The sequence below is a fragment of the Amblyraja radiata genome, chromosome 25 (genome assembly GCF_010909765.2).
Source record: "Amblyraja radiata isolate CabotCenter1 chromosome 25, sAmbRad1.1.pri, whole genome shotgun sequence".
NCBI lineage: Eukaryota > Metazoa > Chordata > Chondrichthyes > Rajiformes > Rajidae > Amblyraja > Amblyraja radiata.
Genome location: NC_045980.1, coordinates 15,039,800 through 15,064,571, shown reverse-complemented (window position 1 = coordinate 15,064,571; position 24,772 = coordinate 15,039,800). Strand labels below are relative to the sequence as shown.

General features: G+C 41.1%; 1 protein-coding gene across 8 annotated transcripts in view; it reads right to left on the bottom strand.

Annotated features, from left to right (window-relative positions):
• The window catches only part of clip1 (CAP-Gly domain containing linker protein 1), a 143,639-nt gene that overhangs the window by 95,006 nt on the left and 23,861 nt on the right, over positions 1 to 24,772 (bottom strand). For all 8 annotated transcript variants that reach the window (XM_033043222.1, XM_033043221.1, XM_033043220.1 and 5 more), the window contains exons 2-3: positions 8,386 to 8,578; positions 50 to 609 (exon numbers count right to left, since the gene is read on the bottom strand). In XM_033043222.1, coding sequence (XP_032899113.1) covers positions 50 to 609; positions 8,386 to 8,482 — 657 coding nt within the window. In that variant the 5' untranslated portion in view covers positions 8,483 to 8,578. The remainder of the gene's footprint in view (positions 1 to 49; positions 610 to 8,385; positions 8,579 to 24,772) is intronic.

The window sequence follows — 24,772 nt, the reverse complement described above, 5'->3', positions numbered from 1 at the left end:
TAAATTACTCAAGTAGATTATAAAATAACATTAAATATCAAATACTTACCAGAACCCGGTCTCCAATCTTTAACTCGCGTTCCCCTTTCTTAACTGAACCAGCTTCTGAGAGGTTTGACACAGATTCACTTCCTGTTTTTAAGAGGTTGGACATGGCTGCAGGTTCCTGAGGTCCACCTGATGCAGCTTTTTGAGCAGTTGGTGTAGATGGAGCAGTTGCAACACTGGTTGATGTAGATGTTGGTGATGTGGCTCTGGAAACAGACACTGCACGAGTTTGTGAACCACCAGCTTCACCATCTATCACTGGGCTTTGAGACAACTTTGAAGGTCTTGTAAATATCCCATGCAATGGTTCACATTGGAAATATCGAACACCGGCAACTGAACCATCATTTTTACCAATTGGTTCATCCAAAACAATTCCAGCCCACTGTCCTGGGGCAAACTGACTCTCACCAAGGAACTGGATGTATCCAGGTTTACTGCCATTTACCCAGATGCGCTCTCCGATATTGAAGTCAGCCACGTGTTCTTCTTGATCCTCCGTGGTGGATGCACTTGAAGATTTCTCTCCAGTTGATGTTTTGTCTGTGGTAGCAATGGATGCTGTGTACAAGAAAAAAAAAGATGGTAATTATTTGAAAAGTGTGATTTTCTTTGAAAAGTTGCTTTTCCTTTGATAATCTCTAATATCTTGGCAATGGTTTATTGTCACAACGCGGTTCTAATCTCTGTATGGAATCATGTATCTTTCCCTTTGTTTATGATTATTACACCGTAATAATGGGTAATCTCAATCCCAAATTGGATTGACGCATCAAAATCTTAGCCCATTTTTCAATTTCTAAGATCAGGTACACAAATAAATAGTAACTGGAGTAGTCCACCTGGCCTCTCAAGACTGGTCTACCATTCAATATCATAAACAAAGCGGCATAGGTTTAAGGTGAGAAAGGGATTGAGCCAACAGTTTTGTCTGCACTCAGAGTGTTAATATCTGGAACGCGCTGCCAGGGGAGGTGACTTAGTCAGATATCTATATTACTAAAAGTCTGATCTTGACCACTTCCTGTTGTTCTGTATATTGATTTTAGAAAAAACGCTGCCATTTACGGCTGTGATTTTTGGCCATCTTACTTAGAGGACAAGAGGATTTTTCCCATCGATGAAAAATAAAAGATTTATTAGTATTTAAAAAATGTTGAGATTCTCTCTCCTGAAGGCCACGCCCCTTCTGGAGGGACTATAAAACCCGGAAGTGTTGAGTGCCTCAGTCAGTCTCTGCAAGATGGGGGAACGAGAGGGTCACGTCTCTCAGTCTGAGCTGTGAATAACACTGAACACATGTCTACTAAACCGTGAATGGTTTTACTGACCTGTCAGTGCCCTTAACATGGTTTGAAAATATAGTTTGGAAATGCTAAAGCTGTGTTGCCTTTGGTTTGGAAATGCTAAAGCTGTGTTGCCTTTGGTTTGGAAATGCTAAAGCTGTGTTGCCTAATTAAAGTTGCCTTGCCTAATTAAAGTTGCCTTGCCCTGTATATAATTAAAAGTCTAATCTTGGCCAATTCCTGTTTGCGCTTTATATTGATTTTAGAAAAAACGCTACCATGTACGGCTGTGATTTTTGGCCCTCTTACTCAGAGTCCCCCTCCACTCATCAGGTGCCTAGGATTTTTCCCATCGATGAAAAATAAAAAAGTTATTAGTGTTTAACAAATGTTGAGATTCTCTCTCCTGTCAATCACGCCATGAAGGTCACGCCCCTTCTGGTGGGAGGGGGGGGAAGGGACTATAAAACCCAGAAGTACGAGCGTGGCTCGTCTCTGCAAGATGGAGGAGGGAGAGGTCATGACTTACTGTCTTTAGTGGCCTTGCATCCTGCTTAAAATGGTATGAAACGGCACTTGAATTTGGTGGCCTTGCACCCTGCTTGAAATGGAATTTCAAGGAATAGCCGCGAGTCAACTGCCAGCCCACCAGCCGTGAGCGAGTGAGCTGCCAGCACAACAGGCTTGAGTGACTGAACCGCCAGCCCAAGAATCCATTTGCTCCACAATGTCCATGCTAGCCCACTGGAAACCAGTCCCTTCAGCCCACAACACCCATACTAGCGCTACAGAAATCCCCCTCCCCACTGGCCACCAATATTGGCATTGGTGGAGAAGTGGAATATTGCGTTGGGGGACTAACCCTCCGGTGTGATGCTGGGACCCAATGGGTCCCACTTAGTCTAGTAATCATTATATTTAAGAGGCAGTTGGACAAGAGAGCATAGGATTTGGAACCAGTGTGAGCAAATTGGATTAGTGTTGTTGGGAGAATGGTCAGCATGGGCATGGTGAGTCAAAGGGGCTGTATCTGTGCTACACAACTCTCTGACACCATTATTATGGTTGATATATACAAGACTCAAGTCCTGTGTCAGTTTTCCAGACTTCAAATCTCTGATCTTTCTGTTTAGTTTAGTTTAGAAGTACAGCATGGAAAGAGGCCCTTCGGCTACATTCAATCTCTGTCCCGCCCACTCCCCTGACATCAGGGTCCTGACCCGGAAACGTCACTCATTCCTTCTCTCCAGAGATGCTGCCTGTCCCGCTGAGTTACTCCAGTATTTTATGTCTACATTTGATTTAAACCAGCATCTGCAGTTCTTTCCTACAAATATCCATGCAAACCTTTGAACACCCATTCACATTAGTTCTATGTTATCCAATCTTCTTATCCACTCCCTACACAGTAGAGGCAAATTGCAGAGGACAATTAACCTACAAATCCGTACGTCTTTGGATTGCGGGAGGAAACCGAAGCTCCTTAAGGAAACCAATACTCTCATGGGGACATGCAACCTTAACACAGACAACCCAAGGTCAGTATCAAACTCTGGTGCTGTGAGGCAGCAACTCTGTGCCTCCCATTTATTCCAAAAAAAAAATCTACCTTTATCTGAATACTTTCAATCCACTGGCCTGCACAACCCTGCAAGGTAGAGAAAGTCGACATCCAATAGTTTCCACAGGGGGAAAAATAAATTGTCAATTGATTTTTTAAAAGCCTATTCCCCCTCCCTAATGTACAACAACAATCTCATCAGCTTGGCTCAGCTGGTAAGACAACAGCCTTGCAGTCAGAAAGTTATGGCTTTAAGCTATGCACACAAAATTTATCTATAACATTTAAATTCCATTAAGATACTAGTTTCAACACAAAAAAAATTGCATTTGTCTAGTGTCTTTAAAAAAAAAAGCAAATTGCTGCACATGGACATCCAATCAAAACTGACCACGAGAGACAATGATATTTGAAAAAGTGACTAAATGTCTGAGCAAGAAACAGGTTTTTTGAAGGACAGCGTGGAAATTAGGTTTCAAAGATTTCCAGAGAATGGGACACAGACAGCTGAAATCTACATTGAGAAAATGCGGCATATTCAAAGGTCTTTCAGACCAGCAATTCTTCAGAACCATTTATCCCTCCACTAACACCACTAAAACTAATTATTAATCTCATGTTATTGTAGGGCTTTGTTATGCATACATTTGGTGCCACTAAACAAAACGTGGCTATTTTTACGTCCTTCAGTTAAAATTAAAATAATTGAAAGGTAATAAATATACTCGTTTTGATAAATAAAATAATTGCTTGATTTACTGTTGTTGAAAAGCATTTTACAGTTATAATAATCAATTTGCCTACAATTATTCGTTAAAAATCAATGATCTGGATAGCCTCTCTACACAGATAATACCAGGCCTCAGCTGTTTCAGTAATTATTTCAGATTTCAACGTGACATATTCAGGATCTCAATCTTTTCTGATAAATCCGACACAGATCATCCCAGGGTTATGAACGCCCAACTTATAGACATCCTGACATAATATTAATCTCTAATATTACACAAGCTCTCATAATATTATTAAATTCAAAAGTCGCATGTACGTACATAAGTTTGTTCCTGGGCAGAACTTTCTCCCCACATTTAACGACTGTTCCTCCTAATCAAATCTATGTACTTTTGATGCCATACATTGAAATACTGTGGAGGAATGCAACCATATCAAGTGATTGTCCATTTCCAACTTGTGGACAAAATAGACTGTAAAAACAGAATCTGTTCATTAATCTAACAGCAATATCTGCAGTTTAACATTTGCTGTTAAATCGAGATTTTTAATCTCCACCATAGTCTTTCCTGATGCTTTACTAAAATGGTATTGCTACTATGCATGGCCATAATGTCACAGTGCTTACAACATACATAGTAAGGTTAAAAGTTTATCTACTCAAATGTAAATTCAATTACAAAAAAAGAGTTTTAATTATTGCCAAATAACATCTCTGGCACCAAAATTTGACAAGAGCAGAGTCTCAGTCCTTCAAATCTTGATTATCTTTTTTTGAAATCTCCCATTCTTTTAATCCATTTTTCTTTCCCATGCTTTATTTTGCCTCTGTGCCTACTACCTAATGTTTTTAATTATTTGTCCTAGTTTTGATTCTGAACTTCTTATTAAGAATTTTCAAATTATTGTTAAAGAGATACAACTTTGACTTGTACACTTCCCACTGGCATCAGTTATCCCATGGAGCAAACAAAAACGGTCCAACAGATCTATCCTTTTCATCCCATCATTTTCCATTATTGCCAAGAACCTGCAGTAATGTAACCAAATGATAAACATCTAGTTCTTTATTATATATCAATTAAGGAACTAATTAAATTCATCTTTGAAAACTTCTTCCTCATTCCAATCATTTTTAATATAGTTCAAATTCCTCTTCATTATTCAAACTGGACTTACTGGATCTGATTAACATCTCTTATTTGTGTTTATCCACTTTTCTGAACTTATTGACCCTTATTCATGGTGGGTTACTTCAACTCATTCTAACCCCTACGAATCCCACGGACCTCTCGTTCAGCTGGACATTTTCTGTGTACATTTAAACTGTGAGCATCAGTAAACTTTTAAAAAGTTGGGACATCTACATGTCCATCAAGCATGACCTCCAATTTTATTATTTGCACTTTTGAATAAGATGCAAGCCTTGGTCTTTTTCCCTATTCACCAACTGAAAGTTAGAATTTCTAGTTTCTCCATGCACAAATTAGTTCTGAACGGCTAACTCAACACAAAGCAGCATCCACTATGCCTCAGTTCCATGTCATTATCACTAACACCCCTGGAAATACTATACTTTGGTTATGAAATTCACTATGTTCTCTTTTTCTCTCTAATCTACTTTTTTAATGCATTTGTTATTTTTGCTTACTAGTAATAAGTGTGGCTCTTTAACAATCCTTTAAAAGAATTTTTTATAAGATGCTCAGAATCAAAACAAGGAAATATCAGTTTAAACATGTAAAGCATAAATATACAGAGGCAAAATGAGGCAGACTGAAAGAATAAGAGAACTTACAAAAAAGAAACAAAAATGTCAAACCTCAAATAATAAATAGATAATAGATAATAATAAATATTAATAAACTAAACAAATAATTTGGTGCTACAAACATTATTTGGCAATAATTAAGTCAAATGAATAGAACAGTACAGCACAGGAAGGAATAGGCCCTTTGGCCCACTGTGTCCATGCATAAAATAATGTCAAGCAAAACTAAACTCCTCTGCCTGCTCATTATCCATATCCCTCTAATCCCTGTGCCTAACCAAAAGCCTTTAATGTAAATGCCACTATTGTATCTGCCTCCACCACCTCCACTCCTGGTAGGGAATTGTTTAAATTCCTGGCCATCAATACCCTGGAGTACACCACTGACCAGAACATTAATAAGAATATTATGTTCCAAGAATGGCCAAATGCTAAACATCTGCAGTGACCAACTCCTGACTTCCAAAAAAAACGTTTTAAACATCTGCAAACACAAGTATCTGATGGAATTCATATTCATGCCTGGATGAGAATAGTTTCAGCAGCATAAAAAAACCCCGATAACCCCTCAGACAAAGAATGCCATATACATTCACCGTCTCCAAATCACCAGACAATGGTTGTAATATATACACAATCTATAAACCACTCTGCCATAATTTGTAAGACAACTCCAACAGCTCCTCTCAAACGTCTGACCTCTAGCAGCAAGAAGTGCACTACTCCTAAGGAACAACAGACTCTTAAAGTTGTCTCCATGTCACATCATTTCAAAAATTCGAAACATAATTTTTCCTCATTTCCATGTTAAAAATTCCATGGAATATAACGAATAATACTGGGTAAGAACCTTTATGCAATGGTTCAGATGATTGCTCGCTAATAACGTTTCAAGTGAACAGGTATTAAGTACGGCCTTGACAGCAACGCCCACTTTATACGAGAATAGAAAGTTCTAAAATCCAAAACCTTATGACAGTCAAAAAAGCTTTTGGTACATTGGCCTTCATCAGTCAGAGTATTGAGTAAAGAAGTTGGGAGGTCATGTTGCAGTTGTCTAAGATGTTTGTGAGACCGCATTTAGAGTATTGTGTTCAGTTCTGGGCACCATGCTATAGGAAAAATGTCAAGATGGAAAGGGTACAGAGAAGCTTTACGAGGATTATGTCAGGACTAGAGGGTCTGAGCTATAGGGAGAGGTTGAGTAGGCTGGGACTCTATTCCCTTGAGCGCAGGAGGATGAGTGGTGATCTTATAGAGGTGTATAAAATCATGAGAGGAATAGATCGGGTAGATTCACAGAGTCTCTTGCCCAGAAAAGGTGAATCGAGGACCAGAGGACATAGGTTTAAGCTGAAGGGGAAAGATTTAATAGGAATCTGGGGTAACTTTTTCACACAAAGGATGGTGGGTGTATGGAACAAGCTGCCAGAGGAGGTAGTTGAGGCTAGCACTATCCCAACGTTTAAGAAACAGTTAAGACACAAAAAGCTGGAGTAACTCAGTGGGACAGGCAGCATCTCTGGAGAGAAGGAATAGGTGTCCTTTCGGACAGGTACATGGATAGGACAGGTTTGGATGGATACGGACCAAACGCAGACAGGTGGGACTAGTGTAGCTGGGACATGTTGGCCGATGTGGGCAAGTTGGGCCTAAGGGCCTGTTTCCACACTGTATCACTCTATGACGGTCCGGTTTTGTTTTTTAATTTTCAGGAGATGTAAAAATATAGGAAAGAGCAAGTAGACACGTAGAATGGCTCTGATATAAAAGGGATTATATTCTTTACTTTTTCCTCTTTCCCTGCGTTTACTTCATCTTTAGTAATTTATTTTGCATCTTGTCTATAGTTGCATTCTTTAGCCAACAATCATCGAGAGAGAAAAAACAATTGAATGTAAACAAAAAGGGGATTAAAAATGTAATAAAACAAAAAGGCAGATTTAAAAAAAGTCACAAGGCCATAGAGCTTGTCCCATGATAATATTTTACTTCAATATAGAGATAACAGCACTAAAGGTAGTATTATTTTTAGGTACCTGTATTAGAAACAAGACCTGAAACAACAGGTACACAATTTAATTACATTAAAAATACTTTAGTAATTTTTTTAAATAAGAACTACTGTTCAGAATTATTTAGAGCAGAGAAACAGAAGCCATAAGAAAACATGTTAAACTGCTGTCTGACATTTTTCAGTTAATTATAATCAAATTTGGTTATACCCAGTTAACATTTGGTTAACATTGCAGATCCGACCCGATCCTTTCCCTGTAATAGAATTGCTATTTCTCTTTCTCTCTCTCACCACACCCACTATCCCATAGAAAGATTACTTGAAAATTGTAATTAATTAAATATATGTTCATTGTGCCAGCACAATGGGTAGCCTACACAAGGCCACATTAAGTATTAAAGTCTGCTCTACATGGAATCGTGCCAGTGTTTAAAAATGAATACTAAGATTTTTGCATATGTCAATGGGAATACAAAGGGAATGCATAGAAACTATTCAATTTACTACTCACAATTCCCAACACCAAAAATAATATTGTTAGTTTATAACTCAGGACTGGCTATTCCTCTATTCTCCATTGTGTGCATAATCAGCACATGCAAGCATACTATAAAGCAATTCAATCAAAAGGCAACTAAAACGGTTGATGCATCTTTTTTTCTTCAAATTTGATTACCCAAGGTGTTCAAATGAGTGTTCATACCAATAGCAAACCCTGAAACAATACCTTAGTCTTTTATATAGCATTTAACTGGTTCAGTTGAAGATTACAACCAAACAGACCTTAAGAAGACGGCAGTAAGAACTGTGCAATGAATCTCATTACACATTTCCATCAAGCACATTTAACAAAGCACAGTTCTAGGATGTGAAGCACGGCAAAATCTTCCACAAATAAATTAAAGAATGGTAACCCCAGCCTTCATTTACAAAATACATAAAGTCTAGACAGGAGATTCTAATGACTTACTTGCTGATTGTGAAGAAGCTGCTTGCTTCACTGCAGCACTTGCAGGCTTGGCAATCTTGCTGGGAGCTTTCAGCCCACTAGGTTTTAGCAGACTCATCCTTCTCTGCTTGCTTATTCCTGCCTTTGTTTCAATAAAAAGTATTTCCAAATCATCGAATCATCTGCACGTTTTTTAGATAATGTCATTTAAAACCTGCAGAGAGAACATTACTAGAGTGAAAAAATATTTTAGCTGCCATGAAATGGGTTTGAAGTGTTGCAGGAAGCAGTAGATAAAACAGCTTCCTCCTGACAAAGCACAATGCTCTTTTCCACATGCCTGAGCTCCTATCAATTTCAATTAGGTCCTTTCCTGTGCTTGTAGTTTTTATAAAAATGTTTGAAAAAATAACAATTTTTCCAGTTTTAATTTTATTAATCACTCAGAATTTGAACATGCAGTTTAAATTTTTTCACTCATGAGTCAAAGTTAATTTCAATATTTTGTAATAACTTCCAATCTGGATTATTTTAAAATCACTTGAAATTTTGTGTGCCTTTGTTTGCTACAAGAATATATGATTTTTGATTATATTCCCATTTACACATCACCTTGCCAAACCAAGGGTAGCATGTTATATTAAAACAAAGCAGTAACCAAAATATAATTATACATTTTTAGAACATCAAAGGCAATCATATGATTAAACCATGAATCTCATGTATTATTAATGACCATACTCTACAGAAGCCAGTGATTAATTCCGTCTGAAAAAAGAAAACCATGTCTTGGTGTTGCTTGCTCAGTGAATCAACACATCATTTAAGGTCCCTTGCCACTCTCACCATGGAATTTTGTTCACTTTCAAAATGGAATAAACTAAGTTATCCAAACACAGGAGTGAACTAACATCATGCAGGTAGAGGAGTTCAGCACATTCCTGCGGTGCTTTAACAATTATTGCATCCACAATTACGAAACCTGTCCCTAGATTTCAGTTATCGGACAAAATGGCCTGTCCCACTGTACGAGGTGATTCAAGAGTTCTCCCGAGTTTTCCTCTGATAACTCGGGAGAACTCGGAGAATATCTGTAGCGGGCCCGTAGGAGTCCGTGGATTTCTCATAGCGGCTCGTACGAGTAAAAAGTAACAATATTTTTCATCACAAGTATTTTTTTTACTCGTGGACATTTTTCACAAGTTTACCGGATTTCCCGAGTACCTACCGTTAGCATTGCGAGCCGCGACGGGACATCCACAAACTCCTACAGACCCGCTACAGACATTCTCCGAGATCGAATCAGGGGAAAACTCGGGAGAACACTTGAATTACCTCGTACAGTGGGATAGGCCCTTTAGCTATACAATCCAAAAGCCCATTTTATTGTTTATTGACCACCCTCCCCAAACCAAACATTTACCTACCTAGTTCCTGAATCTCCTGCTCATTTTCTCCCATTTACTTCTACAATCTAATTTAGAATATTTTTCCATCAACTTTACCCATCAAAAACAAATTCCTGAGCCTGAACTCTGAATAAAATTCATTTTCTGCTATGTTCTAAATAGTTTTCTTTTTGGTTACTCTTGCCTCACTGCTCTTCTTTACTGATCTGTCAACTAGAGAACCTAATTCTCTTCTATCCTTGTAGAATAATAACACCTTTAGAATTGCATTCCATAATGTTTGCCAAATCCACATTTTTATTTTACAAATGAACACACAAACTAGCCACAAGGCTGCTCCTTCATTTAATATCAATGTTAATTTGCGTATAACCTTAACTCCACCTTCCCACCTACCTATAGTAATCTTTCATGCTTTATTTATCAAGAATTGATCTACTTCCGCCTTAAATATATTCCGACACTGAACCCTTTGAGGAAGAGAGCTTCAAAGATTTGCAACTCTTGCCTATTTGTACAATGACCCCTAGTTCCAGATCCTCCCACAAGTGGAAACATTCCCTCTACACTCACCATATTAAGACCCCTCTGTACCTTATGCATTTCAATTCTTAGAAACTGCTAATCTTCCTCAGAAGACAATCTGCCCATTCTAGATATCCATCCAATAAACATTCCCTGACTGCTTCCATACATTTACATCCTTTCTTAATTAAGAACACCGTTGTACACAGTACTAGCTATGTAGTCCCAGTGATAGTCAATGTAATTGAAGATTAACTTCCCTCCTTTTGCAATCAATTCCCAAACAATAAACGATAACACCGTTATCTTTCCAAATTACTTGCTTCACTTAAATTCAGGCATTTTGCAAACTATGCATTTAGACATCTAGATCCATTTCCACATCAGCATTGTCTCATAATTTAGATAATTATTTTATTCCTCCTGCAAAAATAAACCATTTAAATCAATTTTATTACCTCCTACATCTTGGGCATATACAGTGTCCTCCATAATGTTTGGGACAAAGACCCATCATTTATTTATTTGCCTTTGTACTCCACAATTTGAGGTTTGTAATTTAAAAAAAATCACATGTGGTTAAAGTGTACATTGTCAGATTTTAATAAAAGCCATTTTTATACATTTTGGTTTCACCATGTAGAAATTACAGCAGTGTTTATACACAGTCCCCCCATTTCAGGGCACCATAATGTTTGGGACACAGCAATGTCATGTAAATGAAAGTAGTCATGTTTAGTATTTTGTTGCATATCCTTTGCATGCAATGACTACTTGAAGTCTGCGATTCATGGACATCACCAGTTGCTGGTTTCTTCTCTGGTGATGCTCTGCCAGGCCTGGATTGCAGCCATGTTTGTTTTGGGGCTAGTCCCCTTCAGTTTTCTCTTCAGCATATAAAAGGCATGCTCAATTGTATTCAGATCGGGTGAATGACTTGGCCATTCAATAATTTACAATTTCTTAGCTTTGAAATACTCCTTTTTTGCTTTAACATTATGTTTGCAATCATTATTTTGCTGTAGAATGAACCGCCAGCCAATGAGTTTTGAGGCATTTGTTTGAACTTGCGCAGATAGGATGTGTCTATACACTTCAGAATTCATTATGCTACTATCATCAGCAGTTGTATCATCAATGAAGGTATGTGAGCCAGTACCTTCAGCAGCCATACAAGCCCATATCATAACACCCCCACCACCGTGTTTCACAGATGAGGTGGTATGCTTTGGATCTTGGGCAGTTCCTTCTCTCCTCCATACACTGCTCTTGCCATCACTCTGATATAAGTTAATCTTTGTCTCATCTGTCCACAAGACCTTTTTCCAGAACTGTGGTTGCTCTTTTAAGTACTTCTTAGTGAACTGTAACATGCCATCCTATTTATCTAGCTAACCAGTCATTTGTATCTTGCAGTGTAGCCTCTGTATTTCTGTTCATGAAGTCTTCAGCAGACAGTGGTCATTGACAAATCCACACCTGAAGAGTGTTTCTGATCTGTCGGACAGTTGTTTGGGGATTTTTCTTTATTATCGAGAGAATTCTTCTGTCATCAGCTGTGGAGGTCTTTCTTGGCCTGCCAGTCCCTTTGCGATTAGTGGTCTCTTTCTTCTTAATGATGTTCCAAACATATGATTTTGGTAAGCCTAATGTTTGGCTGCCATCTCTAACAGTTTTTTATTCTTGTTTCTAGGTCTCATAATGACTTCTTTGACATTCATTGGCACAACTTTGGTCCTCATGTTGATAAACAGCAATGAAAGTTTCCAAATGTGATGGAAAGACTGGAGGAAAGACTAGGTGCTGAGAGGTCTCTTATACCTGCATTAAGGAGGCAATTAAACACACCTGAGCAATTACAAATGCCTGTGAAGCCGTGTGTCCCAAACATTATGGTGCCCTGAAACGGGGGGGCTATGTGTAAACAGAGCTGTAATTTCTACATGGTGAAACCAAAATGTATAAATATGGCCTTCAATAAAATCTGACAATATGCACTTTAACCACATGTATTTTTTTTTAATTACATATCTTAAATTGAGGCAAATAAATAAATGATGGGTCTTTGTCCCAAACATTTTGGAGGGCACTGTATTTTCTACAATAACCGTTACTACGACACCTATCAAATCAAGTAGGGTGCATCCACTGGTTCACTTTTATCAACGCATTACTTCTTCAAAGAACCCCAATGTTGGTCATAATTTTCCTTTCACAAAAACTTGCCCAGTTTGATTACCTTGACCTTTTTTTTCTGTGCCTTGTCAATACAAATTTTATTATTTTAAACTGTAACAAATTAAAGATATTACATTCTAAGACTTGTGGAATGTACTATATGGGCAGACAACAAACAAAGTACAATCTTCGAGGTGTCACACACTATGCTGAGAGACTGCAGCCGTATAGATAGCCCAATTCATGACGAGAATCTACTTTCCCTTATACATAAGACCCAACTGTGGCATGTACACACACCTAATAAAGGCACCTGTGCATCTGGAACTGACTCATTTCAGATGTTTTACATCTTGATCCTTATCATCGTGAGTCACTTATTTTTACCACATTGCCAGTTATATGCTTTTTACTGTTCACTTGTCGATCTGAAATTTTCAAGTAAAAAATACAATACATTTATTTAATTGCTGCTGCAAATTAAAACTCCATGATGCTTAAGCTTTCAGATCATATGTACTGGTGACTCCCATTGTACTCTACACTTTGACTGCAGCATTAATATTTAAACTGTGGGCCTTGACGACTGAGACGGTTTTATTTAACATGGTTTAATTTAGTTTAGAGATGCCTTTGGGTCACCAAGTCCACGCCGATTAGCAATCCCCGCAGATTAACACTATCCTACACATAATAGGGAAAATGTAACTGCCAATTAGCTTACAAACGTGTACATCTTTGGAGCTAAAGAATGCTTCTCTGCTCAGGGAACTGAATAATGGAATCCATAGTAATTCAGTCAAGGTGGTGGTCGCCAAGTGAGCTGAGTGGGACTCATTGGTAAATCTGTAACCCTCAAAATCTGTAACCCTCAAGAAAGATATTCACCACCAACGATTTAAGGAACTCTGTTCTAGATGAAAAATAAAATGGCAGCCATCTAAATATGTCACATGAATGCTTAATGTGGTTTTATTCCAAGCTGCACCATGAATTTAATAGAACTTACTATTTAACTCTACTCGTCCACAATGATCACAAACAAATATATACTACAAATTAGAATATTAAACAAGCAGCGAGAGTTGTGATTGAATACGATGAGCTATCACAATTTGACATATAATCTTGATTTAATCTTGATTTTAACATCACAAAACTAATTCAACACATTCACTTGTCAAAATAGTGAAGTTCACTGGAGATCTAATGTAAAGCAGCCTTCTAGTATATTATCTTATTCAAACATTTTCAACTACATGACAAGGCACATTCTTACTTCCTTGATACATTGCATCATTACATTAGGATGATAATTTTCATAAGTTCATGAGACATCGGAGCGGAATTAGGCCACTTAACGCAGAGTCTATTTTGCTACTCAATCATGGCTGATCTATCATTATCTCTGAACCCCATTCTCATGCCTTCTCCCCATAACCTTTGATGCCCTTCCTAATCAAGAACCTATCAATCTCTGCTCTAAAAATACCCAAAAAACAGCCTCCAGAGCCGTCTGTAGCAATTAATTCCACAAATTCACCATGGAATGGCTGAAGAAATGTCTCCTCATCTTTCTAAAGGTATATCCTTTTATTCTGATAGCGTGCCCTCTGGTCCTGGACTCTTCCACTAGTGAAAACATCCTCTCCACATTCACTATATCTAGGCCTTTTAATATTTGGTAAGTTTCAATATCCATCCTCATACTTCAATTTTTTCCCCCTTTACACGCAAGTCTTCGAACAGCCTGAATGCTTTAAAAAAAAAAAATCTTTTTTTTATAAATGGTCCCAACCTATCTCTATACAATGGCAGAAAGGGTTTAAACTGTACTAAAAAAGAATTCAGATGCTGGTTTAAACCAAAGATAGATACAAAATGCTGGAATAACACAGCAAGTTAGGCAACATCTCTGGAGAAAATGGGTACGCAACGTTTTGGGTTGGGACTCTCCTTCAGTCTGAAGGGTCCTGACCCGGAACATCATCTATCTATTTTCACCAGGGTTTAAACTGTGTCTATTTCTTGAAGATAAACATGAAAATGACTCGAGGCTTCTGCACTGTAAGTGCAAGATATGGCTCACATCTGCACTATTCAGCAAACCCAGTGGCACCTTCCACCCTAGTGGGGGTATTTTTTGTAATACCAGTCTTTGTCACAATCACAGTTGCCACTTCATTTTAGCTGCATCCCACACCCAGCTTTTGATGCATGCTGCAGCTCCTCCACACCATATTCCCAGTACCTTTCAATGCAAGGCAAGGTGCACCATGCTGATTGTCAAAACTCTCACCTCTTTTCCAGAGCTTGGTGTTTCTTTAGCTATCGACTCTGCCTCTAATTTTCTCAATATTAGATTAGGTTAATCTGCACATTAGATCAGCTCAATTTATAATTGTTGAATAATTGGGATTGTAAACCAATATATTTTCCTTGATCTCTTATTTGTCAATCAGAGATGGACTGCGCTCCTGCTGACCAGTCCAAAGGCCAAGCACGAGTACTTGGAGTTGGAGTTGGCAAAAAAAACAGTCAAGGTCTCGTAAACCAAATTACACAATGCTTAACTATCACAAAAGTTTGTGAATTTAGGGCTCACAACATAATGTCATTTAAAAGAATAACTACAATATGTTTTGTGGTGACAAAATCTTAAAATCGAAAATCGATGTTACATTAGTCAAGAAGCATCATGGTATGAAGGAAAAGTGAGATACCAGCAGTCATTGTTTCAACATCAGAAAAGCAAGTTCAAACTCACGATTTTATCTACAATCGGTGTTAGTATCAATAAGTCCAAAAGGATTTAAATGTGACTAAAACAAAACTTTGACTCATTGGTTACAATCCTAATGACAGCCATAGATACATAGATACATAGAAAATAGGTGCAGGAGTAGGCCATTCGGCCCTTCGAGCCTGCACCGCCATTCAATATGATCATGGCTGATCATCCAACTCAGCATCCCGTACCTGCCTTCTCTCCATACCCCCTGATCCCTTTAGCCACAAGGGCCACATCTAACTCCCTCTTAAATATAGCCAATGAACTGGCCTCAACTACCCTCTGTGGCAGAGAGTTCCAGAGATTCACCACTCTGTGTGAAAAAGTTTCTTCTCATCTCGGTCCTAAAGGATTTCCCCCTTATCCTTATGCTGTGACCCCTTGTCCTGGACTTCCCCAACATTGGGAACAATCTTCCTGCATCTAGCCTGTCCAACCCCATAAGAATTTTGTACGTTTCTATAAGATCCCCTCTCAATCTCCTAAATTCTAGCGAGTATAAGCCAAGTCTATCCAGTCTTTCTTCATATGAAAGTTCTGACATCCCAGGAATCAGTGTGGTGAACCTTCTCTGCACTCCCTCTATGGCAATAATGTCCTTCCTCAGATTTGGAGACCAAAACTGTACGCAATACTCCAGGTGTGGTCTCACCAAGACCCTGTACAACTGCAGTAGAACCTCCCTGCTCCTATACTCAAATCCTTTTGCTATGAAAGCTAACATACCATTCGCTTTCTTCACTGCCTGCTGCACCTGCATGCCTACTTTCAATGACTGGTGTACCATGACACCCAGGTCTCGCTGCATCTCCCCTTTTCCTAATCGGCCACCATTTAGATAATAGTCTGCTTTCCTGTTTTTGCCACCAAAGTGGATAACCTCACATTTATCCACATTATACTGCATCTGCCAAACATTTGCCCACTCACCCAGCCTATCCAAGTCACCTTGCAGTCTCCTAGCATCCTCCTCACAGCTAACACTGCCCCCCAGCTTAGTGTCATCCGCAAACTTGGAGATGTTGCCTTCAATTCCCTCATCCAGATCATTAATATAAATTGTAAATAGCTGGGGTCCCAGCACTGAGCCTTGCGGTACCCCACTAGTCACTGCCTGCCATTGTGAAAAGGACCCGTTTACTCCTACTCTTTGCTTCCTGTTTGCCAGCCAGTTCTCTATCCACATCAATACTGAACCCCCAATACCGTGTGCTTTAAGTTTGTATACTAATCTCTTATGTGGGACCTTGTCGAAAGCCTTCTGAAAGTCCAGATACAACACATCCACTGGTTCTCCCCTATCCACTCTACTAGTTATATCCTCGAAAAATTCTATAAGATTCGTCAGTCATGATTTACCTTTCGTAAATCCATGCTGACTTTGTCCAATGATTTCACCACTTTCCAAATGTGCTGCCATGTAGCGTGTTGGTATAAAAATAACTCTATTATTCAAAATAATGTGATTTATTAAATTGCAATTTCATGCATTTAATAGAAACAGGGCAGACCATAAAAAGAATCCTACCAATTTGGCCTGCACATAATGGAGGAGAAGGAACCTTGTATGGTGGGGGTGCCTTACATGCAGTCAACTTCAAGAAAGAAGCTTAAACCTTGATAGTTAATAAGCAAGGGGAAAGATTACTGCAACTATTCGGGAACGTGGAAATGAAGTTACAAACAGAGCGGCCATCATAGTATTGTGTGACAGATTAAACTTGAGATGCTAAGTGGCTTATTTCTGCTCCAGATTTGTATCTTCTTATGTTTAAGAACAACTCATGACCATTTCCTTGTTCAAAGGTTCAAAGGTTGATTTATTGTCACATACACCTAGATGTAGTGAAATTCCTTTTGCCAATGCAGCACATAAGAAAGAATACAAACATAACAATAATAAATAGCTTTAACATAAAAACATCCCCCCACAATGGTTCCCATTATGGGGGAAGGCACAATGTCCAGTCCCATCCCCAATGTCCACCCATAGTCGGGCCTATTGAGGCCTCCACAGTTGCCTCTACGGAGGCCCGATGTTCCAGGCCGTCCTCGCCGGGTGATGATGTTCCGGCGTCGGGAGAGTCCTCTCAGCAGCATGGGAACCCTGGAACGGCCGCCTCCCTACTCGAGACCGTGGCTTCCGGAGCCGACAAGGCCGCGCCGAATGGAGCTCAACTGGCGATCTCGTCGCGAGATCCCAGGCTCCCGATGGAAAGTTCAGCGCCGCCACCCGCAGCTCCGCGATGTTTTTAACGCCGGTCCCAGCTCACCGGAGTTCCAGCGCGGCGACCCAGGCAAGGCACCGCCCGCCTCGCAATGGCGCTCCAGCGCTGCACCGCCGTCCTCAGACCCGCAGCTCCGCAGCCGCCGCCGCTGCCGATGCCGATGCCGAGGCTCCGGGCGGTCCCCTCAGGAAATGCCGCTCCAGGCCCGCTGGTAGGCCGCGAGGACGGGTCGGAAGTGCAGCCCGGAGAAAAGCTGCATCTCCGACCAGGTAGGGACCCTGAAAATTAGTTTCCCCCTTCCCCCCCCCTCCCCACACATATAAAAGCTAGAACTCCTTAAAAACAAAACACTAAACTAACTAAAAATAAGAAAAAAGAAATGAAAAACAGACAGCTGCAGGCTAGGCAGCCATACCCCCTACAGGTCGGCGCCAATTCTACCCTGCGGAGGGTACTGGAGAATGGCACCTCTGAAGGTTTAGGCTTTTCTTGAAATTAAGTGCAAGACTAAGACTAACTAGGAGAACAAACCTTGTACGGTGTGCAAACGACATCTATAAAACACTTCCAGATGAAGTAGCTGCCTTCCATCATCTAAAATAATTTAGCTGGATAAAGGATCTGTTTCACGGCATTCTAACAGCTGCTGCAGCAGCAATACTATAGGCGGGTTAGCCTGACTTCGGTGGTTGGCAAGATTTTAGAGTCAATTATAAAGGATGAGGTTACGCAGTAACAAGTTCACGATAAAATTGGCCAAAGTCAACATGGTTTTGTGAAGGGAAGATCTTGCCTGACGAATTTGCTGGAGTTCTTTGAGGAACTTAATAGCAGGGCAGACAGAGGGGATGGAGGCTGTAGATGTTGTTGACCTAGATTTTCAGAAGGCCTTCAATAAGGTGCTGAACGTCAGGCTGCTAGGGAAGATGAGAGCCCATGGTGTTAAAGGGAAGATACTAGCATGGATAGCAGGTTGGCTGGATGGCAGAAGGAAAAGAGTTGCAATAAAAGGTGTTTTTCAGGTTGGTTGCCAGTGACTAATGGAGTTCCGCAAGGGTCGGTGCTGGGACTGCTTCTCTTCACGTTGTATATTAATGATTTGGATAAGGGGATTGAAGGCTTTGTGGCCAAGTTTGCAGATGATGCATCGATAGGTGGAGGGGCAAGCAGTGCAGAGGAAGCAAGGACTCTGGAGAAGGACTTGGACAGGTTAGGAGAATGGGCAGAGAAGTGGGAGATGAAATTCAGCATAGCAAAGTGTGGAGTCATGCATTTTGGTAATAAGAATAAAGGTGTAGATTATTTTCTAAATGGAGAGAGAATCCAGAAATCGGAGATGCAAATGGACTTGGAAGTGCTGGTGCACGACACCCAAAATGTTAACTTGCAAGTCGTGAACCGTAGTAAGGAAGGCAAATTCAATGCTAGCATTTATATCAAGAGGACTGGAATACGAAAACAGAGATGTAGTGCTGAGGCTCTATAATGTGCTGGTCAGGCCGCATTTGGAGTACTATGAGCAAATTTGGGCTCCATATCTGAAGAAGGAAATGCTGACTCTGGAGAGGTCCAGAAGAGGTTTACAAGAATGATTCCAGGAATTAGTGCATTAGCATATGAGGAGCGTTTGACCACATTGGGCCTCGACTCACTGGCATTTGGAAGGGAAGGGGGACCCTCATTGAAACTTACAGAATAATGAAAGACATAGATTGAGTGGATGTGGAAAGGATGTTTCCACTGGTGGGAGAGTCTAGTACCATCAGATTAAAGAGTGCTCTTTTGGAAAGGAGGAGAGGAGGAACTTCTTTACACAGAGGACCTGTGGAACTCATTGCCACAGAGGGCTGTGAAGTCCAAGTCAGTGGATATTTTTAAGGCTAGAGATAGACAAATTCTAGATTAGAACGGGTGCCAAGGGTTATGGGGAAAAGGCAGGAAAATTGGATTAGGAGGTAGAGCTCAGCCATGATTGAATGATGGAGTAGACTTGATGTGCCGAATGGCCTAATTCTACTCTTATAACTTGAGAACACAAGTGTAAAAAAAATGGTTCTTCAGTTGAATTAATCAACAATCATGCTGGAGTTAATTGCATTTGTGAGATTAATGTGATACTGAGGTTCAAGAGGAACGTAGGCAAGAGTACCAACTGGAGAGGATATTTGCACTGCAATGTGCTTGAACTTGAACAACCAGATTTGGAATGGACTGACTGTGTGGGGCTAGCTGTATGGACAGTGCCAGGGATAATGTGTAGGAAGGAACTGCAGGTGATGGTTTACACCATAAACACAAAATGCTGGAGTAACTCAGGACAGGTAGCATCTCTGGATAGAAGACATTCCTTCACCAACATTTTGTGTCTATCTTTAGTGCCAAGGATAAAATGGACTGCAAGGCAAGTGCTATTTTTCATGTCCAAAAACAATGTAAAAGTAAGCACTGCAATTTGCACAGCAAGGGCTGAATCCAAATATTACAGTTTAAATGGTTGCAGAAATATATTTACATATATATTCTCTATAAAGGGTCTCAAGGGCTTTTGCAACTATCCTCCTCAAGGGCCACTGCAAGCAGAAAGTTGTTATTATATTTCAGGCAAGGTTGATTGATACTTGATAAGTAAAGGGATGAAAGGTTACTGCATCTATTTGGGAACGGAGATAAAGTTACAGATCAGCTGCCAACATCGTATTGTGTGGCAGATTAGACTTGATACGCTAAGTGGCCTACTTCTGCACCTTATTTGTATACTTGTATGCATGGCAACAGCCCATGAGTATTCCCTTGTCTGGGAAAGGGTACTACAGAATGGCACCTTCAAAGATTTGGGTTTTTTTTCTTGCAGCTGGCTAGGTGTCAAAGTTTGCTTGTTTACTGGACATATTCAACAAATTGAAGTATATAAACTGGCACTGGGAAAATGCAGCATGTTCCCTGTATTCTCCTGCCTTTCTTAAAGGGAATGGTAATTGTCCCACAGATAACCTAAAATGTGACATGTGAACCATATGGTTGGCCTATAAGAGAATGTTTGGAATTGCCTTTCTGAATACATGACAAAAGCCATTAATGGACAAAGTTCCCCCTGCTGTCATCAACAAACTTAAGTTGCTGCAAATTGTTGAGAAGTCTAGCTGAGCTGGAGCTATCTCAGAGAGTCTTTGACTCATTGAGGCCAATGCAAACTAATTGAAGCTTTGAAAGAAACACAGTCATGGAGTTTTACATTTCCCATCTCCAGCAGGAACATTTTCATGCTTGGCAAAAAAAATTTGTGAATATTCCAGAGACATAAATCAAACAGAAGGCCATGGCCTCAGATTGGCCTTATCAAAGACTGAGCAGAAAGCTGGTTTCATATTTTAAGCGTGTCTACTGTCGCAGAGACATTTTTATATACTTTTCATTAACAATAATTATATTTCTTCTACTTATTATGTCATGGTGTTAATATCAGACATTTGGGGTACTTGACAAGATGGAGGATTTCTGTTTAAAAGATCTGTAAAACCTGCATTTTCAAAAAGGGGCAGAACCATGAGGACCATGGCTCCAGAACGTTTGTGGCCTGGGAAGGGGTTGAATAAAGCTGATGTTCAGATGGCCTTTAATTGTTAATATGTATGAGATTTGCAGAAGGAGCTAAGTCCTGTTGCAAATGCATGCTGGGGTTTGGTTGGGGAAACGATGGGATACAATTATGTTGCAGAGTTTTCCCGCCGCTAATTGTGATGGATCCAGAAGGGCCTCACCAAAGATGTTTACTTTAACTGGGGATAATGTTTCTTTACGTAACAGAGGTGTTTCACCCAAAGTGCTTTGTGTTGAAACTATGTTATGTGCCATTATATGATTGGGTTAGGGAACTGTCATTCAATGTATTTTGCAGCCCATATGGATAATTGGCTTGTAGGGGTTGCCCTCATGTCTTCTGGGATGTGTGTTCTATTTGCGCGAGGCTGTTGGGCTCGAGTAAGTAGAGACAAGGATCGGACCCGCAGTATTGGAATAGGTATTGTATTGGTATTGTGCACAATAAAAGAGAGTTGGATTTCCAATGTTCGTATTCGGTGTTTGACTGAACCAGGCTAAGGGGAGTAAGTTTAGGACCAGAATTACAATGGCCCAGTTTTTTTTTAAAATCCTGGTCCTTGCCACAATCTCAGCATGTTTTCATCCATCTCTCAAAGTAATCTGAATCACTGTAAAAGATCTTCAATATTGGGAAACCTTTTCAGGGTCAAACATAAGATGGGGTCTTGAGGTGGGAATGAGTTATTGCTTGGATCCAGACACATACAAAGCTTAAAAACATTAATACTACGATAAATATATTTCTACGACCACCCTGATCTAAATGACAACAATGATAGCCCTCTTACTATATCAGCAGGGCTCAAAATTAATGGTTGCCCGGGTGCCAATGACCACCCAAAGTGACGCCGGGCAACCTAAACGGCGAGTCATTTTGCCTGGCTTGGCACTGCAGATACTGGTTTATACCGAAGATAAACACAAAAAACTGGAGTAACTCAGCAGGTCAGGCAGCATCTCTGGAGAAAAGGAACGCAACGTTTCGTGTCGGCAACGGCTGTCGTGCGGGGCAAATATATTAGGTGCGGGGTGACGAAGGGTTGGAGCGAATGACGAGCCCCGAACAGCGGCTCCTCCTCCTCCCGCACCCCACCCGCCCTGATAGCGGCCGTTGCTTGCAAATCCGCTAAATGCAATAACCGCTTTCAAAACAAACCCTCCCGTATGCCGAGGCCGGGAGGAGGGAGGGGGAGGCCTCTTTCCGCCGTCTGAAGCAGCTGCACCAAAGATCCTATAGCTGTAGGATCTTTGAGCTGCACCGCTCGGCCCCGCACCTTGCTGTTGGCTGGCGGAGGATGGCGGAGGCAGGTGGCGAGTAGATCCCAACCGTCTCCCCCTTTGGCGGCGGCACTTGGCGATGGACAGGTACGGCCAAGGCTGCGGGGCGATGTTGTCTGAGGAGCGCTGACCTTCTTTCCTCCCCAGCTCCCCTCTCTCTTCTCTCTTGTACGCCCCCCCTCCACCCCCCCTTTATCCTGAGACCCCACCTCTCCATCCCGCACTGATCCCCATTCCCGCCTCTGTTCAGTCCTCACTGGCATCCCCCCCCCCCCCATCTATTCATCCTGCGCTGTTCACCCTATCCACCTCGCATTGATTCTCCTGCCACTCCCCATCCATCCTACACTGGACCCCAATTCATCCTGTACTTACCCCCCTTCCCATCCATCCTGCACTTCTCCCCCCCATTCATCCCGGACCGCCCCACCCTCCATTTACCCTGCACCGATCCCCCCATCCATCCTGTAGTGATCTCCCCATTCATCTTTTACTGAGCCCCCCACTCATCCTATACTGATCCCCTCATTCATCCTGTACTGATATCCCATTCATCCTATACTGATCCCCCCCATTCATCCTGTACTGATCCCCCCCCCCCATACATGCTGTACTGATCCCCTCATTTATCCTGCACAGAAGCTCCGATCCACACTGTACTGACCCCCCCCCCCCCCCAATTCATCCTGTACTGACCCCCCCCCCCTCATTCATCCTGCACTGATCCCCCCCCCATCCATCCTGTACTGATCCCCCCATTCAAGAAGAATGGGGGGGAAGTCTGAAGAAGGGTCTCGACCCGAAACGTTGCCTATTTCCTTCGCTCCTGAGATGTTGCCTTACCCACTGAGTTTCTCCAGCATTTTTGTCTACCCCATTCATCCTGTACTGAAACCCCCATTCATCCTGTACTGATCCCCCCATCCATCCCGTACTGATCCCCCCATCCATCCCGTACTGATCCCCCCAATCAACACCACTGACATGCCCCGTGCTCTCACCTGTGCATAATTTTACTTTCTAAAGAGGTTTTTAGTTCAAACCAATTGGAAGTTGCAGCATTTTGTATTAGATATTTGACTATTTAAGACGACATTTGTTCAAAATGTGATGAATAAGACATAATGGATACTTGTCTTTATTAGCTGTGGCACAGAACACAAGAGATGGAATGACACGATACAGCTTTATAAAACAACGGTTAGGCACACTTGGAGTATTGAGTGCAGTTCGGGTCACAATTACAGGAAGGACGATTGCACTGGAGAAAATGCAGAGCAGATTCATCAGGATGATGCCAGGATTGGAACATTTTGGTTCCTCAGAGAGACTGACAATAAACAATAGACAATAGGAGTAGGCCATTCGGTCCTTCGAGCCAGCACCGCCATTCAATGTGATCAGGGCTGATCATCCCCAATCAGTACCCCGTTCCTGCCTTCTCCCTATATCCCCTGACTCTGCTATCTTTAAGAGTCACATTTGTGTGTGGTACTCTTTTTGTGTGTGATACTCTTGAAAGTATCCAGAGAATCGGCCCCTGACACAGAAAATTCCACAGACTCACAACTCTCTGTGGGAAAAAGTGTTTCCTCGTCTCTGTTCTAAATGGCTTACCCCTTATTCTTAAACTGGATTGATTGGGAATATTTGCCATGGGACAGAGACTGAGGGGTGACCCTACAGAGGAATATGAAATTATGGAGGGGGGGGGGATAGGGTAGAAAATAAATCAATTTTGCCTTTTGCGGGTCTGTCCCAGGGCATGGATTTAAGATTTGGGATAGGAGGTTTATAGAGTTTTTGAGGGGGAGTTTTTTTCCCCATACAAAGGGTGGTTGGAGTGTGGAATGCGCTGCCTTAAATAATGGTGGAGACAGATACTATCATGACATTTAAGAAGCACCTAAGAAAGTATCTGAATCGTCAATGTGCATGTCTAATGTGGTTAAGTGGGATTACTGTATAGGTACAATAGAAGGGAGCGCAGCAACTTCAACAAACCAGAGACCACACACAAATGTGACTTTTGCCAGAGACTGTCACTCCCGCATTGGTCTCTTCAGCCACAAGCGACGCTGCTCCAGCTGAGGTTTGGAGCAAGCAGCCAACAACTAGGATGCATCACGCATGGTCAGTCATAACCGAGGGGGCCTACTGCAATAGGCATGGACACGCGATGGACACAAAATGCTGGAGTAACTCAGCAGGACAGGCAGCATCTCTGGTTAGAAGGAATGAGTGACATTTTGGGTCGAGACCCTACTTCAGACGTCTCGACCGGAAACGTCACCCATTCCTTCTATCCAAAGATGCTGCATGTCCTGCTGTGTTACACCAGTATTTTGTGTCCATCTTCAGATTAAACCAGCATCCGCAGTTCCTTACTACAACGTAGG